At 34.0% G+C, this 21,213-nt stretch overlaps 3 protein-coding genes across 5 annotated transcripts; 1 reads left to right on the forward strand and 2 right to left on the reverse strand.

The window, feature by feature from the left end:
* Positions 1 to 7,764: 7,764 nt before the first annotated feature.
* LOC7487038 (UPF0481 protein At3g47200) lies at positions 7,765 to 9,420 on the reverse strand. Its single transcript, XM_052453600.1, has 2 exons — positions 9,367 to 9,420; positions 7,765 to 9,218 (listed from the first exon to the last, which is right to left on the reverse strand). Coding segments are annotated over exons 1-2 (1,332 nt in total). The 5' UTR covers positions 9,369 to 9,420; the 3' UTR covers positions 7,765 to 7,888.
* Positions 9,421 to 11,795: 2,375 nt separating this feature from the next.
* On the forward strand, positions 11,796 to 12,813 carry LOC112327190 (succinate dehydrogenase assembly factor 1, mitochondrial). Of its 3 annotated transcripts, none has more exons than XM_024609691.2 (2): positions 11,796 to 12,138; positions 12,273 to 12,813. In XM_024609691.2, exon 2 carries the CDS (start codon positions 12,322 to 12,324, stop codon positions 12,622 to 12,624), a length of 303 nt encoding a protein of 100 aa, XP_024465459.1. In that variant the 5' UTR covers positions 11,796 to 12,138; positions 12,273 to 12,321; the 3' UTR covers positions 12,625 to 12,813. The 3 variants fall into 3 exon arrangements, with proteins under 3 accessions (XP_024465459.1, XP_024461174.1, XP_024456854.1); XM_024605406.2 differs by having other exon boundaries at positions 11,798 to 12,175; XM_024601086.2 differs by having other exon boundaries at positions 11,803 to 12,086.
* Positions 12,814 to 13,944: 1,131 nt separating this feature from the next.
* LOC7496037 (uncharacterized) lies at positions 13,945 to 20,191 on the reverse strand. Its single transcript, XM_002297749.4, has 12 exons — positions 19,085 to 20,191; positions 18,305 to 18,507; positions 18,022 to 18,219; positions 17,667 to 17,738; positions 17,114 to 17,209; positions 16,880 to 16,959; positions 16,600 to 16,675; positions 16,156 to 16,366; positions 15,525 to 15,721; positions 15,174 to 15,279; positions 14,921 to 15,010; positions 13,945 to 14,822 (listed from the first exon to the last, which is right to left on the reverse strand). Exons 1-12 carry the CDS (start codon positions 19,581 to 19,583, stop codon positions 14,074 to 14,076), a joined length of 2,577 nt encoding a protein of 858 aa, XP_002297785.1. The 5' UTR covers positions 19,584 to 20,191; the 3' UTR covers positions 13,945 to 14,073.
* Between the last annotated feature and the right edge of the window lie 1,022 nt (positions 20,192 to 21,213).

Consider the following 21,213-nt stretch of genomic DNA (forward strand, 5'->3'; position numbering starts at 1 on the left):
TTTTCAAATTTCAAACTAATTTTTTTATTGTTTCTATTCCGATAGTTCTTTGTAACTTTAGTTACATGTATGGAGAGAAGGGGCTAGCAGGGCTAAACCCCTACAAAAATAAAAAGAAAAAGAAAAAGAAAAAGAAGACGACCCATTACGCCAATATAATCTTAAATTTTAGGGTCAAAACTAGTAAAATTTAAATTTTTGTCCCTCTTAACAAATTATCCTGGTTTTGGCGTCCTTGCAAATTAATCCCGGCTCTGCCGCCGGTGAGGTAATTAATAGGTGATAAAAGCATGTTGAATGACATAACCGACAAGTTGATTGATTATCATTTCACTGTACAGTTAAAAAATCTTTGGTAAACTTTGTGTATCTCATGAGCAGGAGGATACTGTTCCATTTAATTATGTTTGCAGCAGCTCTGCCCGTGGTCTCAAAATTCGTTTGGGTTTGCATTTTGAAAAAAAATATTTGTTTTTTTATCTTTTCAGGTGATTTGGATATTAAATATAATTTTTTAAAAATAAAAAAATATTATTTTAATATAATTTTAAATAAAAAACACTTTAAAAAAGAATCAATTATCAATTTCAATGGAATACAAGTGTCCAGGTCATAGAGCAGCATATCTAGAAAAAGTTTAGCATTCCTTTTTTTCTTTTTTGAAGAATCATTGTACAGGAACATTTTTGTTTTTTTAAAGAATTATTGTACCAACGTAGAAAGTTCTAGCCAGATGACATTTTGTGCATCTAACGCGCTGAAGGCTGTCGTCACAGACCAATCATACCAACGTAGAAAGTAAAACGGAGATGCCTTCTCTTCCAATCCTCCAGCACCGTTTGTTTTGATGTGTTTATGTCGTTTTTAAAGTTTATTTGTTTTTAAAAAGGCCGTGAACTCATGGGTAAGGTCCGGATCTTACGTCAATAAAAAAATAATCCCAGACTGCATTTTAAGTCACCAAAACGCACAGCTTAACACGTCTGCCTTTCGTTAAGCAAGATTCTTTTTTTAATCTGTACTTTTCTCCTTTCTTTTAAACTGGCTAAGGGTATGATGTTTTTTAATTTGTATTCCGTGATTTAAAAAAAAAAATTGAATTTTTTTTTAAAATTTTTTAAATTATTTTGATATATTAATATGAAAAATAATTTTTTTTTAAATTAAAAAAAAATATTTTTATATATTAAAAAAATCATTTTAAAAATCAAGCTATCGCACTGCACTACAGTAATTCACATTCCATTTCCTTTTCATTCATACCAGTCTATTATACCAACAGGGACACACCCTTCTCCCTCCCCACTCCTTAGATCTTTCTTTTCTTTTGATTCAGAGGAAATATTTTAGGGCTTTATCTGCTTTCGATCTTGCAGCGATCTGAATCCTCAACGTTGTTGACTCTCAAGTCGACGGTTCAATTTCAATAACAGATCTGATTAGCACACTCTGAGCCGTCGATCTAATCAGCAACCATGGCGGCGGCTTACTCCCCGATCACCATTAAGGAAGTCTTAACTATAATTATTCTCGCCCACTCCTGTCTATTCGCTTGTTTTTCGTTTCTTTCTAAATTGAAGTTCAGTTTAGATAGAAAATTGTGCTTCGAACTGAGATATGCTCGCTTATGAGTAAAATAACAGAGTTATCAATTATTTTTTCTTAAGTTAAATGTTGTGGGAAATCACCGAAGATTAAAAAAAGCTTTTAGTGTGAATTATAATAATTATTTTATTTTTTTCTTTTCGTGGAAAGATAAATATTTTTTTGGTTTTTTTCTGCAAGAATATTCAAGTATTTTTTAAATACAAGTAAATAATGCTTTTAGCAAAAAAATGAAATAAAAAAAAGCTTTGCTTTTAGAGTATGTTCATATGAATATTTTGTGTAATTAAGTGGACTATGAGACGCGTTTTAATATTTTTACTTGAGTTTGACATGGTTGCCAGATGTAAGTTGCTTGGATCTAGACCCACGCGCCTGAGCCTGACAAAGATGCCAGACTCAAGCAAGGGTCTGCTAAACCAGTGTCTGGGTTTGCCAGCCTCGCGCCTGAGTCTAATAACTATGCCACACTCAAGCGTCTAGGTCAAAAAATTTAAATTTTTTTAAAAGCATCATTAGATTGCAAAAACAAACACTGCCTCATTGAAGCAGGATTTTTCATTCATATACAGTAGAATTTAACTGTAAATTCTTTTTTGTTTGTGCAGCTTATTTTATAAATTTATTATATTCGAAGAAAAAAAAATGAAAAAAATATTGAGTTCTAAGTGATTTATTTAAATTTTTTTAAAATAATTTTTTTTTTGTTGTATTCATCGTGAATGAAAATGTTAATTTTATGTTTTCATCCAAATATTAAATAATTTTTTAAAGGGTTCATGTTTTTTTAAATTTGAGATGTTGTTACATGATTTAATTGTCAAAGTTTGTTACAAGAAGAGTTTATTACACATTATAACTATTAGTACATACGAAAATTTAAAATATATGATCATAAGAGAAAACTTTTGAATTTTTGAATTGATATATTATGTTAGTGAGATAAAAAAAAAAACCCTTTTAGTTTAAATACTTCAACTTAATAGGATAAGATAATATCTTTTTAATGTATGATAAAAAGCTTTTTGAAATAATCCTTTAGGTTATATCCACATAAATTATTTTTTAATTTTTTCATATAAAACATTAAAATTTTAAATATATTTTTTAAAATTTTTCCAGGTTATCCCAAATGGCTTAGGTCTGACAACTTTAACTATTCGTATTTTTTGATATCTTCGGGATACAGTTTTTCAGAGTCTTTTACTTTCATCCACCTCTTCCTTGGAGTTGCGTGCATACTCTGATGCTGATCATGGTAGTGATCCCACAGATCGCATGTTTGTTATCGGGTTCTGTATCTTTTTAGGTGATTCTTTTATTTCTTGGAAGAGCAAGAAACAATCTATTGTTTCTCAATCATCCACTGAAGCAGAATATCGTGCCATGACATCTACTACCAAAGAGATTGTTTGGTTACGTTGGTTACTTGCTGATATAGGAATTTCCTTTTCTCATCCTACTCCTATGTATTGTGACAACTAGAGTTCTATTCAGATTGCTCATAACTCGGTTTTCCATGAGCGCACTAAGCATATTGAGATCGATTGTCATCTTACTCGTCATCATCTCAAACATGGCACCATTACTTTGCCTTTTGTTCTTTCTTCCTTGCAGATTGCAGATTTCTTTACCAAGGCGCATTCCATCTCTAGTTTTTGTTTTCTGGTTGGCAAACTCTCGATGCTTGTAGCTGCCGCATCGTGAGTTTGAGGGGAGATGTTAAATAATATTTATGTAGTCTTATTTATTAAGGATAGAATAATACTTTTAGTTTAACCTATATATACTTTATTTGTATTTAGGTTAAGACTAAGCATTCATACTATACAAATTATTCAGAATTCTAGCCTCCTTTTTGTATTTGATCTCAATTATTTTAACAACATTAACCAGCTTGCGGCATGGTGCGACAGTTCTCTCCTACCAACAAAGAGAGAAATTTAATTGTCTTTCTTTCTTCTCCCTCATACTAAAAGTTTCACTTGATAAACCTCATGTTAATTACTCTGCTTTCTATTGTCTAACCTTGCAATGTCTTGAGTGTATGCTTTGGTGGCTCTATCTGTGAAAATTAACGAGCCGGAGAACATGGCAAGGTTTATGCAGTGGGAGCCTGGGAGGTTCGTATAATTAATTACCTGCTCTAAGGTAATTAATCCAACCCTATTTATCTTTTTTTTATTGATGTTTTGCATCTGGATTAATGAATTAGAATGTTACCTTTATTTTAATCCCGTTAAAAAAAAAATTTAAAATAATTTTTAATAAAATCTTAACTATAAAAGTGAATGAATTTCTACATAAAGTCTTCGTCAACTTTTAGAATCTTCCAGCTGGACCATAAACAATAAGTGGGGTCTGTTCCAGCTGTTGTCTGTTAGGATGGAAATGACCGCTCAAATCCCGGGCCACATGTTGGGTGTGAGACCTTGGGTTTGGCACAAAGTCTTTTTATTTGTAAAAACTAAAAACAATAACAGTAAATAGAGATAAAAATTACAAATATTTTTCCTTCCTCCTTTGTTATTATGTATTAGTATCCGGTGGGTGTGTGAGTTTAATTTGAAGTTGTGATAGGATTTGAAAGTTAGAATTCTCTTAAAACCCCTTTTAAGGATTAATTGTGATGAATAGAAATATGATTACGGTTTTGGGAAAAGAATGAAATGGATTTAATATGATGGATTTGTATGATTTGAATGAGAAATTATGTTAGGGAGTTTAGGAAGACAATTTTAAGACCCCTAGATCGGTTTTATTTGTTTTTGTTGATGTTGGGTTTAAATTTGAAGGATTGCATAATCGATGTGTGATTCGTTGTCCCTTTTTGGTGTGGTTGATTGTTTCCTCTATTAGCTGTCGACCAGCTTGTTTTGGTCGACCAATTGGTTCATACTGGTCGATCATTTAAAGAGCAGCAAGGTCTTTTCAATCCTATTTAGTTCTTTAGTTAATTACTCCATGCTAAAGAAAAGTAGTTAACCTGTGTGCACATTGTATTGTGTTTCCTAGCTGGCGAGTAGGGTGCCAGTATTGCGTGGGTTGACCTCCCACAGTTGTGTGTGTGTGTTCCATAGTTGACAAATAGAATGTCACTGTAGATTTTGTTTTAAGCTTGCTTTAGAGTCAAGATGGATATGACTCGGTTTGGGTGATATTGGATCAGTTAACCAAGTTAGCACACTTCCTGCTAGTGAAAACTACCTATGAATTTGCTAAACTGGAAGAGTTGTATGTTAGTGAGATTGTGAGGTTACATGGAGTGGCAATCTTTATTGTGTCAGATAAAGATCATCAGTTTACATCAAAGTTTTGGATGAGTTTTCAAGAAGCTCTAGGTACGAGAGTTCAATTATATATATATATATATATATATATATATATATATATATATCAAAGTTGAACGATCCAAAGGGCCTTAAAATTGTCCTCCTAAACTCTCTAACATAATTCTTCATTTAAATAATACAAATCCATCACATTCAATCCATTCCATTCTTTTCCCAAAACCCTAATTATGTTCATATTCATCACAATTAATCCTTCAAAGAGGTTTTAAGGGAATTCTTACATGTATTCAAATCCTACCAGATGCTAATACATAGTAACAGAGCTTAGGAATGAAGAATGTAATGTGTGTGTGTGTGTGTGTGTGTGTGTGTGTGTGTGTGTAGGGGGGGTGGGGTGGGGGTATGAGATCTGGATTGGACTTTAGGTTATTGGACCAATCTGAGGCCTCACATTGAGTTTGGTCCTTCTTTTTTTAGCTAGAAATCATACAGACAAGTAAAAAAGGGATAAGGTTTAAAGTTTAGTTTATTTTCATTATAAGCCACTATAAAAAAAGGGAGAAAAGTCATATTTAATTGGCTTTACTAAGTAATTATGCTGAAGATCAAGATGATAGAAGAATAATTGTTTTGGTATGTTTTTAAGCTTGTTTTATGAGCTATTCATGGTTTTTGGAGAAACAATCAATTGTCACTTTATTTGCCATGAAAGCTGAATTTATGACTGCAACTTCATGTGCATATGCAAGCGATGTGATTAAAGAAAATTCTTGAAAAGCTTAATTTCAAAAGACAAAGGCCTACAATAAGTTTTTGTGTGACAATACTCAACAATTAAACTTTTTAGCAAGCATATTGATGTGAAGTTTCACAAAGGATGAGACCATTGAGATCATTTGTTGTGAAAGTACAGATAAAGTTGTTGATATATTCACCAAATCCCTTAAATTAGAATTGTTTGTTACGCTCAGGAAATTATTTGATGTTTGTACTCAAGAAAACCTTATTTAAAGGAGAGTCCTTCATTGTTTAATTAATTAGAATTCTTGTTTAATTAGAGTTAGTTAGAATCCTTATTAGATTATGATTGTTAGACGTTATAATCTCCCTATAAATATAAAGGCCAATGTATTCAAAATTTTAAGAGTGTGAACCAATCAATAAACAATTGAAAGGTTCAAATTTGTGTGTTTTATTTCTAACAATTTGATGTAGCCGGACTTGTAGACACGAGCGGTTCTGACCATTCAGGTGATGACCTGACATTACTAGATAAATATGTGACCCAGACAGATTATGTGGATGAAATAATATTTGCTTTTATACACCAGTGGAACAAGTCTAGGTTCAAGAAAAGATCTGAGATGGCTAGGCATGGATAGCTCCTTAAAATTACGACAAAGGAGATTTGACCGTTGGATCGAGCTCAAATTCTTATAGGTAATTCTATGAGAAATTTTCTCTAGGGAAGCACTGCGTCGTTAAATGGACAGTCAAATCTTTCAGAATCATCTTTTGAGCACTGGTGCTCCTGTTATGATAGTTTTTATTATTATTTCTATTTTTTTTTTACTTCTAAATTTTAATTTGTTTTTTTTATTTCCTTTATGTTTTTGGATTGCTAGTTGTTTGCTAGTAGAATTAGGGTTTTTGGTATGTAAAACCTCTTAAGAAAGCGGCCTCCATGTGCTTTAATTTTCAAATAATAAAATTATGAATCTAGGACTCACATCTATAATCATCTTCGTTTATTAAACCTTCTGTGTTTTTCTTGTGAATTTTTTATTGTTAGTGTAGTACTTCTATTTAACTTGAGTAGTCTTTTAAGAACCCTGTAAATTGAGTAGTTTTTTGCCTGCATCACAATCGGTATCAACATAAGCACTTCTGTCTAACTAGAGTAGTCTTTTAAGAACCCTGTAAATTGAACACTGATCGGAGAAAGGACACAATTTATAGACCTACTCTCGCACATACGTTCTAACTTATTTGTGTCAACCGAAACATGATCTCCCTTTTTCATCTGCTCAGTTGTTGTTTCAACAATCTCCGCGCGTTCTGTGACTCGTTGAATAATATCTCCTGTCAAAATTATCAAATCACTTAATTAATACAGATGCGTAAACAAATTCCAACACAAATGTAAAAAGGAAATGACATGATTTAACTATGCAAGAAAGAAAGAGAGCATATGGAAATGACATGATTTAACTATGCAAGTTTGCATGATTTAACTGGAGTTGAAATGACATGATTTAACTAGATTAACTCGCCAAACCTGTAATTTATATTATAAGAGTGTGATAATTTAATAAAATACAAATATAATATTAAATAAAAAAATTAATTGAAAAAAAATTATAGAAAGAAAAACACAACACTACTCAAATAAATAATGCTTTATGAGCAGAAATAAAGTATAATCCTTTCGTCAATTTAGTTTATAGTTATAGTATTTTCTATTGAATCTAGTTTTTTCCTGGGCATATGACGGCTAAGTTGACGAAGGTTATACTTATAGTGATTCCCTCTTTTGTAACTCTTAAAAAATTGACATTTTCAGTTTTAAATTAGTTTCTTCTTTAAATAATTTCGTAGTGCATGCACTGGATAAAGATCCACTCAACGAGTAAAACATGTAACTGATCTTTACACTCACTGTGCTTGATGGAGGGTTTAAGAATGGTATAGGATCTTTCTCCAACGGACAAGGATTCTTTATACTCACCATGCTTGAAGGAGGGTTCAGAATGGTATGTGATCTTTTCTCCAATAAACAAGAATTTTTTATGTCGATCATGTTCCAAATTATTACTTTTTTTTTTGTTTATTAATTCTAATATGTTACTGCAGGATAAACAAGAAGTGGAAGAAACCAACATGGATTAGTTACTGAAGGAAATACATTGCAATTTCAGAAGAGGAAATCACAGAGCACACTGTTTATTTACAGAAAAAAAGAAACAAAAGAACAATTGAAATGGCAGAATCTAAACAACTTGAATGATAGAACACACTGCTTGTATGACAGTAAGTAGGAGGAGAATTCCAGCTGCAATAACAGAGATTATGGTCCACGGATTGTCGAAATACTTCTGTTTCAGAGCTGCCTTCCATTTGTGCCTACGCCTTGAGTAATACTTGTTCAGATGTTCAACGACATCAGAAAAATAGAAATCGTGCCTATCGACAATATTTTCTTTGGAAAGATTGTGGAGAAGACTTAAGAGGGCATCGTTATCACGTAGCCAATTCTCTGTAATTCCTTTTCTTGCGAGTATTTCTGTGTCCTTGGAAGCTTGGACAACCAGATTGATCATCGTGATATAGTTACCTATAAAACCAGAATCGGAATGGCATTGCTCAAAGGCTTGGACATTCCTGAATAACGTTTCTGTGTCATCCACAATCTTTAAACATGGAATTTCCAGTGTCCCTTTATCAGCGTCGAATTTTATGTCTAGTAGTTTCTTGCTGGACCCCAACTTAAACCTGACTCCAGCCTGATGGAGATCCATTGCACTGGGTGTGCTTAGAGTATCAATTTTCTTTTGCTGTTTTTGCTCTGTTGGCTGCTGACAGATTCTCAGAAAAGCAACAAAATGCTCTGCTTCACAGAATTTGATTTTCTCCAAATTGTCCTGGGGCACCCATGAAGACCATCTGTTTGTTAAGAATACAAAGGTGAGCTCCTTCAAGGAAATAGGGCACCTTATTTTGGATAGCTTATTCAAGTCTTCTAGAATGAAGAATGGAAGCTGATTTTCAAGCAAGCACATGTCCCTGGATACATCACTGATCATCCAAGGTTTACCGAATATACGGTCATTTCTGCATCCATTATTTCCGTACCAAGCCCTCAGTAAGACCATAATGACGAAGGCGCAATCGAGAAGCATCATTTTCACAAATTTTTCACTGCTAAGCTTTTCAAAGGTTGCCGCATAACAGTTTCGCAATCTAGTTTCCTTCTCTGCAATAAATGCAATAAAATCCTCAAGGCTTACCTCGCTGAATTTAAGAAAATCTTGAAGGTACATTTTCTTATGCTCTTCCATTTCTTGTAGCTCTTTTTTTCCATGGTGAAGTGGGCCGATGGAGACTACTTGAGGTGTATAAGCTCGTCTATTTAACTTGAGTAGTCTTTTAGGAACCCTGTAGATTGAACACTCATCGGAGAAAGGACGCAATTTATTGAACTCCTCTTGCATGGACGTTGCTAACTTGTTAGTGTTAACCGAACCATGATCTCCCTTGTTCATCAGCTGATCAGTTGATGTTCCAGCAATCTCCGTCCTGTGTCTCATTGAGTGATCTCTCCTATCAAAATTACCAAATCATTTATTAATACGGATGCGTAAACAAATTCCAACACAAATGTAAAAAGGAAATGAAAAAATCACACAAATATTGTCAGATAATCACAAAAATATTTGGAAGGAATCGAATCTGAATTATTTCAACATACATAGCTTCTCTAAATTACAACTTGCATACTTAGATTTGCTTCAAAACATATATATATATATATATATATATATATGCGCGCGCGCGCGCATGTTTAATCTTTACACTCACTATGCTTGATGGAGAGTTTAAGAATGGTATATGATATTTCTGCGATGGACATGAATTCTTTATTAGTAAAATACTAAAAAAATGATACTTTTACTCTGCAGCACCCACAAATCACTATTTATTTTAATTTTAATTTTATCTTTTAATATTTATTTTATTAAAAATTAAATTTCGTGATTTATTTCGTTTTACTTTCTATGACCATAGAGGCGAAGCCAGGACATTAGGTTTATGGGGGCAAATTAAAAAAAAAACTTTTAGAGGGGCTAAATGTTAAAATTTACTAATGTAAAGGCTAAAATTTATAATTTTTAATGGGGGAGACATTAGGGAAGAATTTGTAGGGGCCTGCCACCCTCTAGCTTTGTCCTTGATGACCCAAGTCATGAGTTTAGTGAGTTAACATGTTTTTTTTCAATTTCAATTTCATTCTTTAATATTTAGTTTGTTGAGGATTAACTTTCTTGATTTTGTTTATATTTACTTTCTATGAGGTTATCAGAGCCTCATGACCCAAGTAATGGATTTGGCGGGTTAATCCGGTTGATTCAGGTTGTTTTCTTTTTTTAATTGATTTTTTTTTTAATTTCATCTTTCAATATTTTATTTATTAGGAATTAGTTTTTCTATTTTTTTATTTGGTTTCTATGAGGTTATCTTGGTCTCATGACTCAAGTCGCGAGTTTGATTGGTTAATCCATGTTGAATTGTGTTATTTTTTAAATTGATTTATTTTTTAAATTTCAACATTGGATTGATTGAAAATTGGATCTCATAATTTGTTTTAATTTTTTTCTATAAAGTTATCCTAGTCTCATGACTTGAGTTTTTAGTTTGGCAAGTAAACCCGGATTAACTTGGAACTTTTTTGAGATCTTTTTTTAATTGGATATTTTTTAAATTTCATCATTAAACATTGAGTTAATTGAGGATTTGGCTTCATAGCTTGTTTCAATTTATTTTGTATGAGGTTATCATGGTCTCATGACCAGAATTATGGATTTGACAAGTTAGACACAGGTCGATCCAATATATTGTTATTTCAATATTTTTTTTGAAAAAAATATTATCTTGATTTTTTATAGTAAAACTATGCTTTTACTGATCGTTTAGTTTATCTTTAAACCCATAAACTCCATCGAGTCAGCCCCTATATTTAATTTTTTCTGCTAAATAAAAAAAAACCTTTAGCAACCTCTAAACATTTATATTTTTATGTTTAAAATAAATTATCCGACTAATAATAAAGCACGAACAAATGATATAGTACTCACTATGCTTGAAGGAGGGTTTAAGAATGGTATATGATCTTTTCTCCAACAAACAAGAATTCTTTATGTCCATTCTAATATATTTCATCTTTTTATTCGATAAGAAGGATAAGGACTCTCAGATACTCTCATTTATAATTTTCAATCCTCTCTTTTAATTTGATTTGATGAATTACCTCTCATCTTTCCTTTTTTTTCCTTGTAATTCTCAGGATGCATTAATTGACTCTCATATTTTCCTTCTTTTATTATCCACATTACTAGAGGGAAAGAGAGTAACCTTTTTGGACTTGGACCCGTTCATCTTCCCCAAATATATTTTTGTTAGACTGTTATTAATTCACGTGACTCGAATATAATAAATCTATATCCAATTAATTTAATCAGAGCCTCCTGTATAATAATGCATAGAGTCCATTGGGCCCGTGGCTTAAATTATTGGTAAGTCTGATTCTTGCCTTCAACGAATCTTAGATGGACTGACATTCGGTCTCAATAATTTTAATTAAACTCAAGATTTTCAATTCATGTCCAAGTATCAAGAAGAGTAATATGCATATACATGATGCAGATTTTGTATGCAGTCTTGGTTTTTTTTTATAGAATTCCATATGTTTTACAATAGAAATAATTTATTTTTTTATATGAAAAGTTTGATGTTTTTTGCATTGTTATTAAATCCAGTTTGAGGGGTCAACTTATCAACTTGATGATCTATCAATCTAGAACTTAGTTTAAATTGTGTTTTAAAAATGACATGTCATCTTAATAAAAAAATCAGGTTTAATTCTTTTAAAAAAATATTTTTTTAATTTTTTAATGAAACTTTTAAAATAAAATATTTTTACATCTATCTATCGAGATTAGTCCATCCAATTTGTAACCCAAAACTTGGATGAGGACAGGTTTAGTAACTTTTGTATTTCATATATATAAGAAAGGGTGAATTTAAACAGAAAGCCCATTCAGAAATGTACGGTGCATTGGGGATCCATTTAAAAATCACCAATAGTTTGTAGACTACATTGAGAATACATTTATAGTTACGGGACTCATTCGAGGTTTGCCCAGAACTTGTTATCCCCCCCTCTCTAGCTGAATCTATAACCACAAAGTCACCATTCTCTCTCGCATCCTAGCTGAATCTGTTCTTCCTTTCCTACACTCTTGATCCATTATCAATGGTTTGGAATTTGTTTCAGATTCATCTAATTCCGGTGATGGGTTTTCACTTCTTTCTCGATTGAATTACGTGAAGAAATCATCCCTCTCTCTATGAATTCTCTGTACTGTTGATCAAAACGAGAGGCAATCATTCTCTTACAATACGTGTTCACAGGTGCTTTCCAAGTTCCTTGGTAAAAAGGACAAGGACCCAGTTCATTGATCTGGTCTAAGATTCCTTCTGCAATTTTTTTTCTTCACTACGTTAGTATTTTTGCTTCCTGCTCCGAATGGCCATATGGTGTTTGATAAAATGCCAATACGAACATAACCGACTGATGTTGTTTTCCTTGTTGATTAGTGCTTTAGAAGACCAAAATCTGATCAGTGAAGTGCATTGAAATTATGCAATGGGACCATCAACAGGAGGAAGAACAAGACTCTCTGGAATGCAGAAGCAAGTGCTTACTCTGTACCGGGGCTTCTTACGAGCAGCTCGTTCAAAGTCCCCTGAAGATCGACGGCAGATTGAATCCTTTGTTTCAGCTGAGTTCCGCCGCAACTCCAAACAAGTAGATCGCAAGAATTTCATCTACATTGAGTACTTGCTTCGCCGTGGTAAGAAGCAGCTTGAGCAGCTCAACAGTCCTGATACTGTTGGATTGTCATATATGAATGCCACTTTCTCTGAAACTGAAAATCCCAAAAACTAAGTCGAGATGAATTACTGACATCTGCGTAATATTGTGACATCTTTTTTTCTTGTGCAATTTATTTCTAGTTCAAACAATTCTGTTCATAAAACGCCTGCAGTCATTTTTTTCAGTTGTCTTAAGCAGGTTTGCATGCCATTGTTCTATTGAGGCCATGCTTGATGTTTAAACCAATGTTAGTTTCTTCTATGTCTTGTTTTTTTTTTCTCTGCAACGTAGTTAGTACATAATCGAACTGCAAGCAATTTGTCAAAATAGAAGTAAAATCACGCGGAAGGGACAGGAAAGATTGAACCGAAACTAACTAATTGTATTTCTTGCTTCTTGGAAAGTCCTATCAGAAAGCATTACTTACCTGTACAGTTGCATACCCTTACTAATTTAGCTTCATTGTTGAAATAAACAGTGTAGATTTCCTTTCTGTAGTCCAGTAATGGTCCCAGAAGAAGATTTCTTTGCCCCTTTCGCTACAAAGCTCATTGGGTGATATTTGCTCGTTCCTTCTCTCATTTCAAAGCTGGCTTGCTATTTGATTTGTTTTAACCAAATTGCACTTGAGCTTCAAGCTTTCACCTGTATGTTTCTTCACCCCACCATACACAAAGCAACCTTTATGTCTTTCAGCCTCCCAAGGATACAGAGTACTTGAATCCAATCCCGCAACCAAGCAGAAAGTGGTCGTGTTCTGCAACTTGAAGATTAAGGTTGCCGTCCGTTTCTTGATAAACTACAAGCATGCCAGGATGGTCAAACTGTTCTAGCATCACTGATTTGCCAATAGCATCCGTACGTGTTGAAGGTTTCGAGGAAGATTTGTTGTCAAGGATGAGTGAGCGCATTTGGAAGAAAAAAAAAATTTTAAGTATTATTTTTTTAGAAATGTGTAAAATATTAAAAAAATATATAATTTATTATTGACATCAACTCTATTTAAAAATATAAAAAAAATTAATTCAAAACTAAAAAAAATTAATTTTTTTTAAAAACACATAAATATTGAATGGAGAGGAGAATTGTTGCCAGACCCAGTGTTTGAATTGATCCAGAAAGAGGTGGAGTTGTGAAAAGGTAACCAGATGATCATTGTGAGCAGGAGATATTGGAGTTATCCATTCTGAAAGAGAATCAGCTGCTACATTTTTGATATCCCAGTCACTCGCAGTATGACCTGCAAGTAGACAGGGCCATAAAGGATTACCTGAACTGAAGCATACTCAGTCCTGTCATCTGAATTTTCATCCAATTCCAAAATTTTGATCTAAATGTTAAAATGAAAACCTTGAGTAGAGTAGATCTATGCGATGGGTTTTAACATCTTCCTTGGCCAAACTTGCGTTGCATTGAATTTATCTAAGAGCATAGCACTGATAACAACTGCCAGCTTTTGTTAATAAATATGAGCTGTACTTTATCTTCCAATCATGGAAACAATAGCTCTATCCACACATTTTAAGCTTGAATGTTAAAATAAATGGTGTAAAATTCATCCCTCAAACTATGTAATGGTGCAAGAAGAAAATTCCTTTTGTCCCCCTCTGCCACAAAGCTGATTGGATGATATTCACTTAGTCCTTTGTTCATTACAAAGCTGGCTCCCTGATTAAATCCTGGATCTGAGGACCCTAGCTTGCAGCTAAGCTTCATGCTCTGGCCTGACTTGTAATTGACACCACTGTATATATAGCAACCCTCCTGGCTTCCTGATTCCAAGGACACAGTTCCATCTTTTCCATCTAGTCCCAAAACCACATGGAAGATAGATGAACCATCATCTGCAGCAGAATTTGTGACGGCAAGGCTGCTGTCTTTTCCTTGCTGCACTAAAAGCATTCCAGGAAGATCAAATGGTTCAAGCATCACTGATTTGTCAATAACATCATTAATTCCGAGGACTTCGGAGGAAGAAGAGTCATTAAAGACAATTCTAAATGTTGCTTGAAGACAAGCATCAGTGCCAGATTTCGGGTGCTCTTCCATTGTAATTGACTGGTTTGAATTTGTTAACACAAAAGTTGAATTTCCAGAGTCTTGGGAAAAAGATACTAGTTGTTCATTGTAAGAGGCAGGGATTGGTGTTATAGAGTCTGAAAGAGAACCAGCAGACCCGGCTTTGAGGTTCCAGTCACCACTGGTATGACCAGCAAGCAGGTAAGGACCATAGAGTATTGCCTGAATAGAAGCATACTGGTGCCGGTCATCTGAATGTTGTCAGAGGACTTTGTCAGTTATATGACCATCATCATTATAGAAATTATAAAAATATTTTACATTTCAAGCAAGAATCCAGTGAAAATACCTTGTATGGCCTCTGTTCTCAAACTAATGGGAAGCTGTAGGCTTAATTTGTCACCACTGCTCCATTTTCTATTGACTGATAAGAAACTACCTGCATTAGAAGCAGAATATTAAAGACAACACCAGGGTTTCCTCAATCGAAAGGTGGTTCCAAACGAGCTCTCCCATTAGCTCTTACGAAACAAATTAAATCAAATATGAGAAACATGTAGATTAAGAAATAAACAGTCATGATTCATGAGCATGCTTCACACCTGGAGCCGGTATAGCCAAACTCTGAGAGTTTATTGTTGCGGTAGCACCATCTAAATGTGTCCAAACTGGTATCCTCAAATTCAAGGTAGATGCTTGGCTTGACCCCTGCACAAATCAGATCCATTATGATCATCAGTTACCCTTTTCTCAGCCCTTATTAAACTTTTGATTCTGTGTGCTCTTGCGCAATGAACATAATAATAAGTTTACAGGAGATTCAGCAGTGTTTTTCTCTCCTTTTCCTAATCAAGGAGGATCCAGCTTGAATTTTTTTATATATAGCAAGGACCTCCTTTAAAGAGTAACACTAACTTCTGTATGCTTCTGCGATAGTCAATTGTAGCAAATACCTTGTTTGGAGAAAAGGTGAAAGTCACCCGAAGATAAGGATCCGAAGAAACAACAGGATCAACTTTCTGATTGATCATGATCTGTCCAGATTTCCAATCAAGAGAGCTTGATATATACTGAATAATGTAAAGACCTGGGGCTTCTCCTTCCTCTTCAAAATATATGGAATCTCCCAGCTTTGAAAATGATTCAATTCCTTTAGAGTCAGAAACAAAAAATAATATCAAATTGTTAGCACAGAAGCAGAGGAATGGTGGAATGATCTGCATCGGATTAAAAATCATTTGAAAAGAAATCCACATACATCGATTGACATTAATCGCATTGGTTTAAAAACATTTGAAAACTTCAAACACAATGAATAGAGGATTAATCTGCATCGGATTAAAAATCATTTGAAAAGAATCCTACATGCTTTGAGTGGAATAAACCGCATCAGTTTAAAAATATTTGAAAACTTCAGATGCAACCAAGGAAGGAATAATCCGCATTGGATTAAAAATGATATGAAAAAAATCAAAATGCATTGTGTGGACTAAAACAATGCAGTTTATTAGCAGTAAAAAATGATTAAAAATGGTGAATGTATTAGCAGGTAAGAAAGGATAAGGCGGGTAATAGATTCCACACCTGTTCCATAGCAGCACCAAAAAGTATCGTACAATGTCCCCCATCCATGATAGCTTTTGCCTTTGGAACTTCCGGGATGTTGTGGAAGCATGTATATCATCACTCCAGGCTCTGTTCCTCTTTGGATGCCTAGCACACCATTTGTCAGAGCACGCTCATAATAATCTGCATAAGCCATTTCTTTGGTCCATCTGAACAGGTGGCGGGAGACCTAAAGGTTCCAGTAAATGTGTAGAGTGTTTTAGAAGGAAAATTTATGTAATATGAAAATGAAAAAAAAAAAAAAAAAAAACTGCAAGGCAAGTGTCGAATGGATGCTAAGTACAGCCCTAACCACGTTACTATCAAAATAAGTTTCAAAAAGATTGAAATAAATTCTATATATCAAGGTACACATACTCAAAATTCTATATCAGTAAGAAAGAGATAAGAATGAAGACATACCTTCAGCATATTGTAAGTTGTGCATGATTCCTCATTTTCAGTCTGTAATGTGCTAGCCAGTCGCTTTGGATCTGACCTACTCATACATCAGGCAAAGGTGTCAAAATAACACAGGGTAAGAGACCAGTGTGGATAGAGTACGAGCAACCAGATAGTCAGGTAAATGACAGGAAAGGAACTTAGCAACCATTTCTATGAACGTAGAATCATCCATATGAATGCATAGAAATTTTACTTCAAAAATCACTGCCAGAATTTAACTAAAAATGACAATCAGTACCAGAACTCGCTAACAGAAGTTCCTCCAGTTGCATAGCTGTGAGAAGAGTTGACTATATCCATGAAGAATGTCCCTATATCCTGGAAGACACAAATCTATTTTAGGCAGTTTTAAGATCAGAGATCATTCATGCATGACTAATCTAACATGAACAGCTATGGCTCAATCAAAATGATACAAAATTTCATCGAAAATGCTGTTCAGACAGTATATGATTAATATAAAGCAATTAACCTTATAAAGTGGATCTCCAGTGATTTCATATCTCATCTGTGCACCAATAACGATAGGGATGTGTGTATTGGCGTGGAAACCTGATATGTCTTCAGCCTACAGGGAAGAAAAGAAGCTTCTGTGAGAATATCAATCAATCAAGTATAGATTAATCTTATCCCTTTATTACTCTCTTCCAACAAAATTCTGACCTCCCTCCAACATCTTCTCCTTCAGTCCTAGTCCTAGATAAGGAACCATTCTACCCGCGTACCGACACCCAGGCATCCTAAATTTTCATCACCAATTGTGAACTTGATAAATTAACCTGTATTCCAAATTCATTCTATTTGCGATATAAAAATTTCAAAAATTCATCTTATATCAGTCTTGCTTAAATGGAATGGTTATGTCAAAGATGATATCTTTTCATTTCAAAAAATTACAAAATCAGAAGTTTGTTTTCTCAAAGGGGAATGATTCTTATCATCAAAAAGAGGGGAAAACCCTGCAAAATCAGAAGACAAACACTGGCCAAAAGCTGATAAGCTGCAGTAGGTAGTCAATAAATTACCTGTACTGCAAGCAAACCAAGGAAGCAAGGCTTGTCAAACAGGTGAGCCAACACCAAATGTTTTGGATCTCCCTGCAGCAAAGCAAAATCAAAGGGTCAAGTTAAAGATACCCAGAGGCCTATCTTCCACAAAACAGAGTTAATTTTCAAAAACATCCATTCCAGCTGCCATAATAAACCAGAATATATGATGAATGCAATGAAAAGATATTTTCAGAAATAGCATGCTAAAACAGAAGCTCCAAATCATTTACAATATTACAGCTGTAAGAAGCAAGTTCAATACAATCCATAGGACTCACAAAGTGAAGAATGAGGAAGAGGCTAGGGGAACTACATAGATTAATTTACTTACAGTAATGCTGAATAACTTGTAAAGGACATCATTCATGCCACCAGTTTCCTCATTCAGTGATTGATAATGTCTTTCCACACTGAAATTGGTTATAACGTTACGTACTCGATTATAAAAGTAATCAACCATCCACTTCACCATTTTTAAAGCTTGAGCATTATCTGCAAATGTATATTGGTCCAAAAGACCTGCCAGGATCTGTCAAAGACAACAAAGCACAAATGGTTAGCCATGTAACTTTCTAAACGAACACTACCACGATCCAGTTTGAAGTATAACCTACCTTATGAATAGTGTAATAAGGAGCCCAGACAGGCTTTATAGCTTCAAACCGATCAAATAACTCAGATGGGAAAGCAGAAAGGTATCCGCTGCCCATTTTCTCCTGACAGGAAGATAGAGCAGATACTACCGCAGACATTTGCTTTTCGAGAATATCATTGTGAGTGCTAGCCCACATCTGTGCTGATGCACTCAAGTAGTGCCCTTCAACAAGCCAAATCAAATTTGTTAGTCATAAACTATATGGACTACTATTTTCAAAACACCACAAGAATGGAAAATAAAATTAAATTATAAAGGAATCCAATTTTACACAAAAATTATCATAACGAGATAAAAGCATATCCTTAGTTCTGCAATCAAGAAGAAAAACATTATTAGGGATTATCATAAACTCATCTTTAAATGGTTCTTATTAAACCATCACAAGCTTTTCAGTGGCAATAATTTGCAGAGGGTGTTTACCAAGAAACTAAGGAAGAAAACCCATGAACAGTAGACATATATATATATATATATATTCTTGGCTTCTTGTACCATAACAAGTCAAAATTTAGATAAATATTACTTTTAGCCAAACTACAGAGAAGGGAGGCAAGAAGAATCATTGAAAAAGGTGATCTTTTCAGAACAAGAACTGTGATATCGATTATTTGTACTTCACAAAAGTGTCTCAAGGGCCCTTATTTGGAATGTTCAGATTTTTGTGAAAAAGATAAACGTGTTAACAACATAATTTACACTAAATTCATGATCATCAGCAAAAACCACAGAAACTAACCTACAAAATGACCCCGAAGCTCGCAATTCGGGGCCTCCCAACCACCATAAGCTGTGCCTGGTGTAGACAAACCTGCAGTTTTCCTAAAGCTCCACACCAAGCTATCCACATCCAACATCAACAAGTACTCCAAATTTGTTTGTTGAGCCTGCCAATGAATTGAACTTGGATCCAATCTCACATTATGCAATGAGACTTCCTTGAGGAAATTCCCAGAGGATTTAAGAGGACTTTTCAAATTCCTATACATCATTGCCCAACTATACTCATCTTCTTCTCTAAGTATCTTTCTTGGCAACAAATTAGCCCAAGCTGAATCATCAGTTGGTGTCAAATGGTAGTGTGCAAACATTTCTTCTTTCCAAGTTTCATTCTCTGATGATAGCAGTGCATATCGAAATGTATGCGACGATAACTGAGTAGGAGTGTTTGTACACTCCTTGCTCGTACCAAAACCACATAGCATGGACAACACAACCAAAACAATCAAACCCTTCATTTCTTTTCCTATTTGTACAAATCACTGTTTAAGCAATGAGCAGAACACCAAAAGAACAAGTCTTTTGAGTTCAAATTCAACTAGAAAGAATCAAAACATGAACTTTAACCAAAACCAAAACCTCAAACTTTACTAAAATTCAGCTTAAACAAAGCTCAAAACCATCAAATTCAAGTAGTACTCATCCTATACTAATGAACCCAGAATTGTAAAGGGCAAACGACCAGAAAAAAAAAAAACCAAACCAAGAAAGGATCAAAAGCCAAAAAGCCTTGAATGGTTCAATAAAAAATAAGGCACGTGAAGTCCCTATATATACACACAGAGAGAGACATAAAAGGCAAGAAAGAGTCCACAAAACTCATGCTAAAAGGGACTAAAAGCTATTACCACTCCTCCCCTCCTCCTACTCTCATATCATCTCGTGAAAGGCAAGAATTCAGTTCCGTGTACATCAAAAACATAAAAAAAAATACATGTACAGAGAGAGATATTTAGAGTACAAGATGACAGATAAGAATCACGGATAAGATGTCGGTTTCTATGGAGGGTTGGTTAGGACTAAAAACATGCTCGACTGGAAAGGAGGAATCTGCAGTATCTCTTTGACAACTGTTGAGAGACAGAAGAATTTTGTTTTATTTTATTTATTCATTTTTTATTTGTTTGTAGTGTAAAAATTTTTCCGTTAAAAGGTTTCTGATTATTATTATTATTATTATTATTATTTTAAATTATAGTTGTAAAAATTTTCAGTTCCCGGGTTTTTTTTGTTGGTTGTTCCGGTTTTTATTGGATTTTCAGATTTGGGTTTTTTCAAGAGGCAGAGTTATCAGATGTGGTTACAAATCACGTCTGATCTATAGCCTAGATAACTACATTGTTGGGTTAATTTGAGATACAACTTAAACCAGTTGTTTTATTTAAAAAAAAATTAAATTAACTAGATTATGAATCAATCTATCCAGTCATCCGAGTTTATCTAGATTAGTAACAAAATGTTTAAAATCTTAAACTGGACTTTAATCAACAAAGTTATCTAGATAACCCATTAAGCTAGCTAAATTTAATATCAAATATCTAGGTTTTTTTTTTTAACATGGATGTTCGGGTCAGCTTGCGTGTACCTCGACTAATCTCATGGGTCCTGAAGTGAACGATCATGTAAGTCTCTAGTAGTCCTAAAGTTTGTGAGACTCAAACTAATAACCTCTAAAGAATAAATTTAAAACTCGATATTTTCAAAGGTTTTATTTTTATTTAATGATTAAATGGAATGTTTAGACCGGTGTATCAGCTAAGTTCGTTTGGTGAAGAATAAATTATTCATGCCAGCATTAAAAAATTTAGGAAAAAAATATATTATCATAGTTTTGCGTTGGAGAAAAACCTAATCCACGATTTGAAGAAATTTACCGACCTGCCCACCGAGGCCCACTCGATAATTTCCATGTGATTGCTTTTGAATGGGTAGAAAAATTCCTCGGCAGAAAGGTCCACTTTTTTTTTCTTTTCTTTTTTTTACACTGGAAAGGTGCAAGAGTGCTTCATGCACATTCTTGCAATTATTGGAGAGCATGAAGAGTGATGGAGTCACTGGGGATTGGTTTAGCGGTGGAGAAAAGATTTA

Source organism: Populus trichocarpa, chromosome 1 (genome assembly GCF_000002775.5).
Source record: "Populus trichocarpa isolate Nisqually-1 chromosome 1, P.trichocarpa_v4.1, whole genome shotgun sequence".
Classification (NCBI taxonomy): Eukaryota; Viridiplantae; Streptophyta; class Magnoliopsida; order Malpighiales; family Salicaceae; genus Populus; species Populus trichocarpa.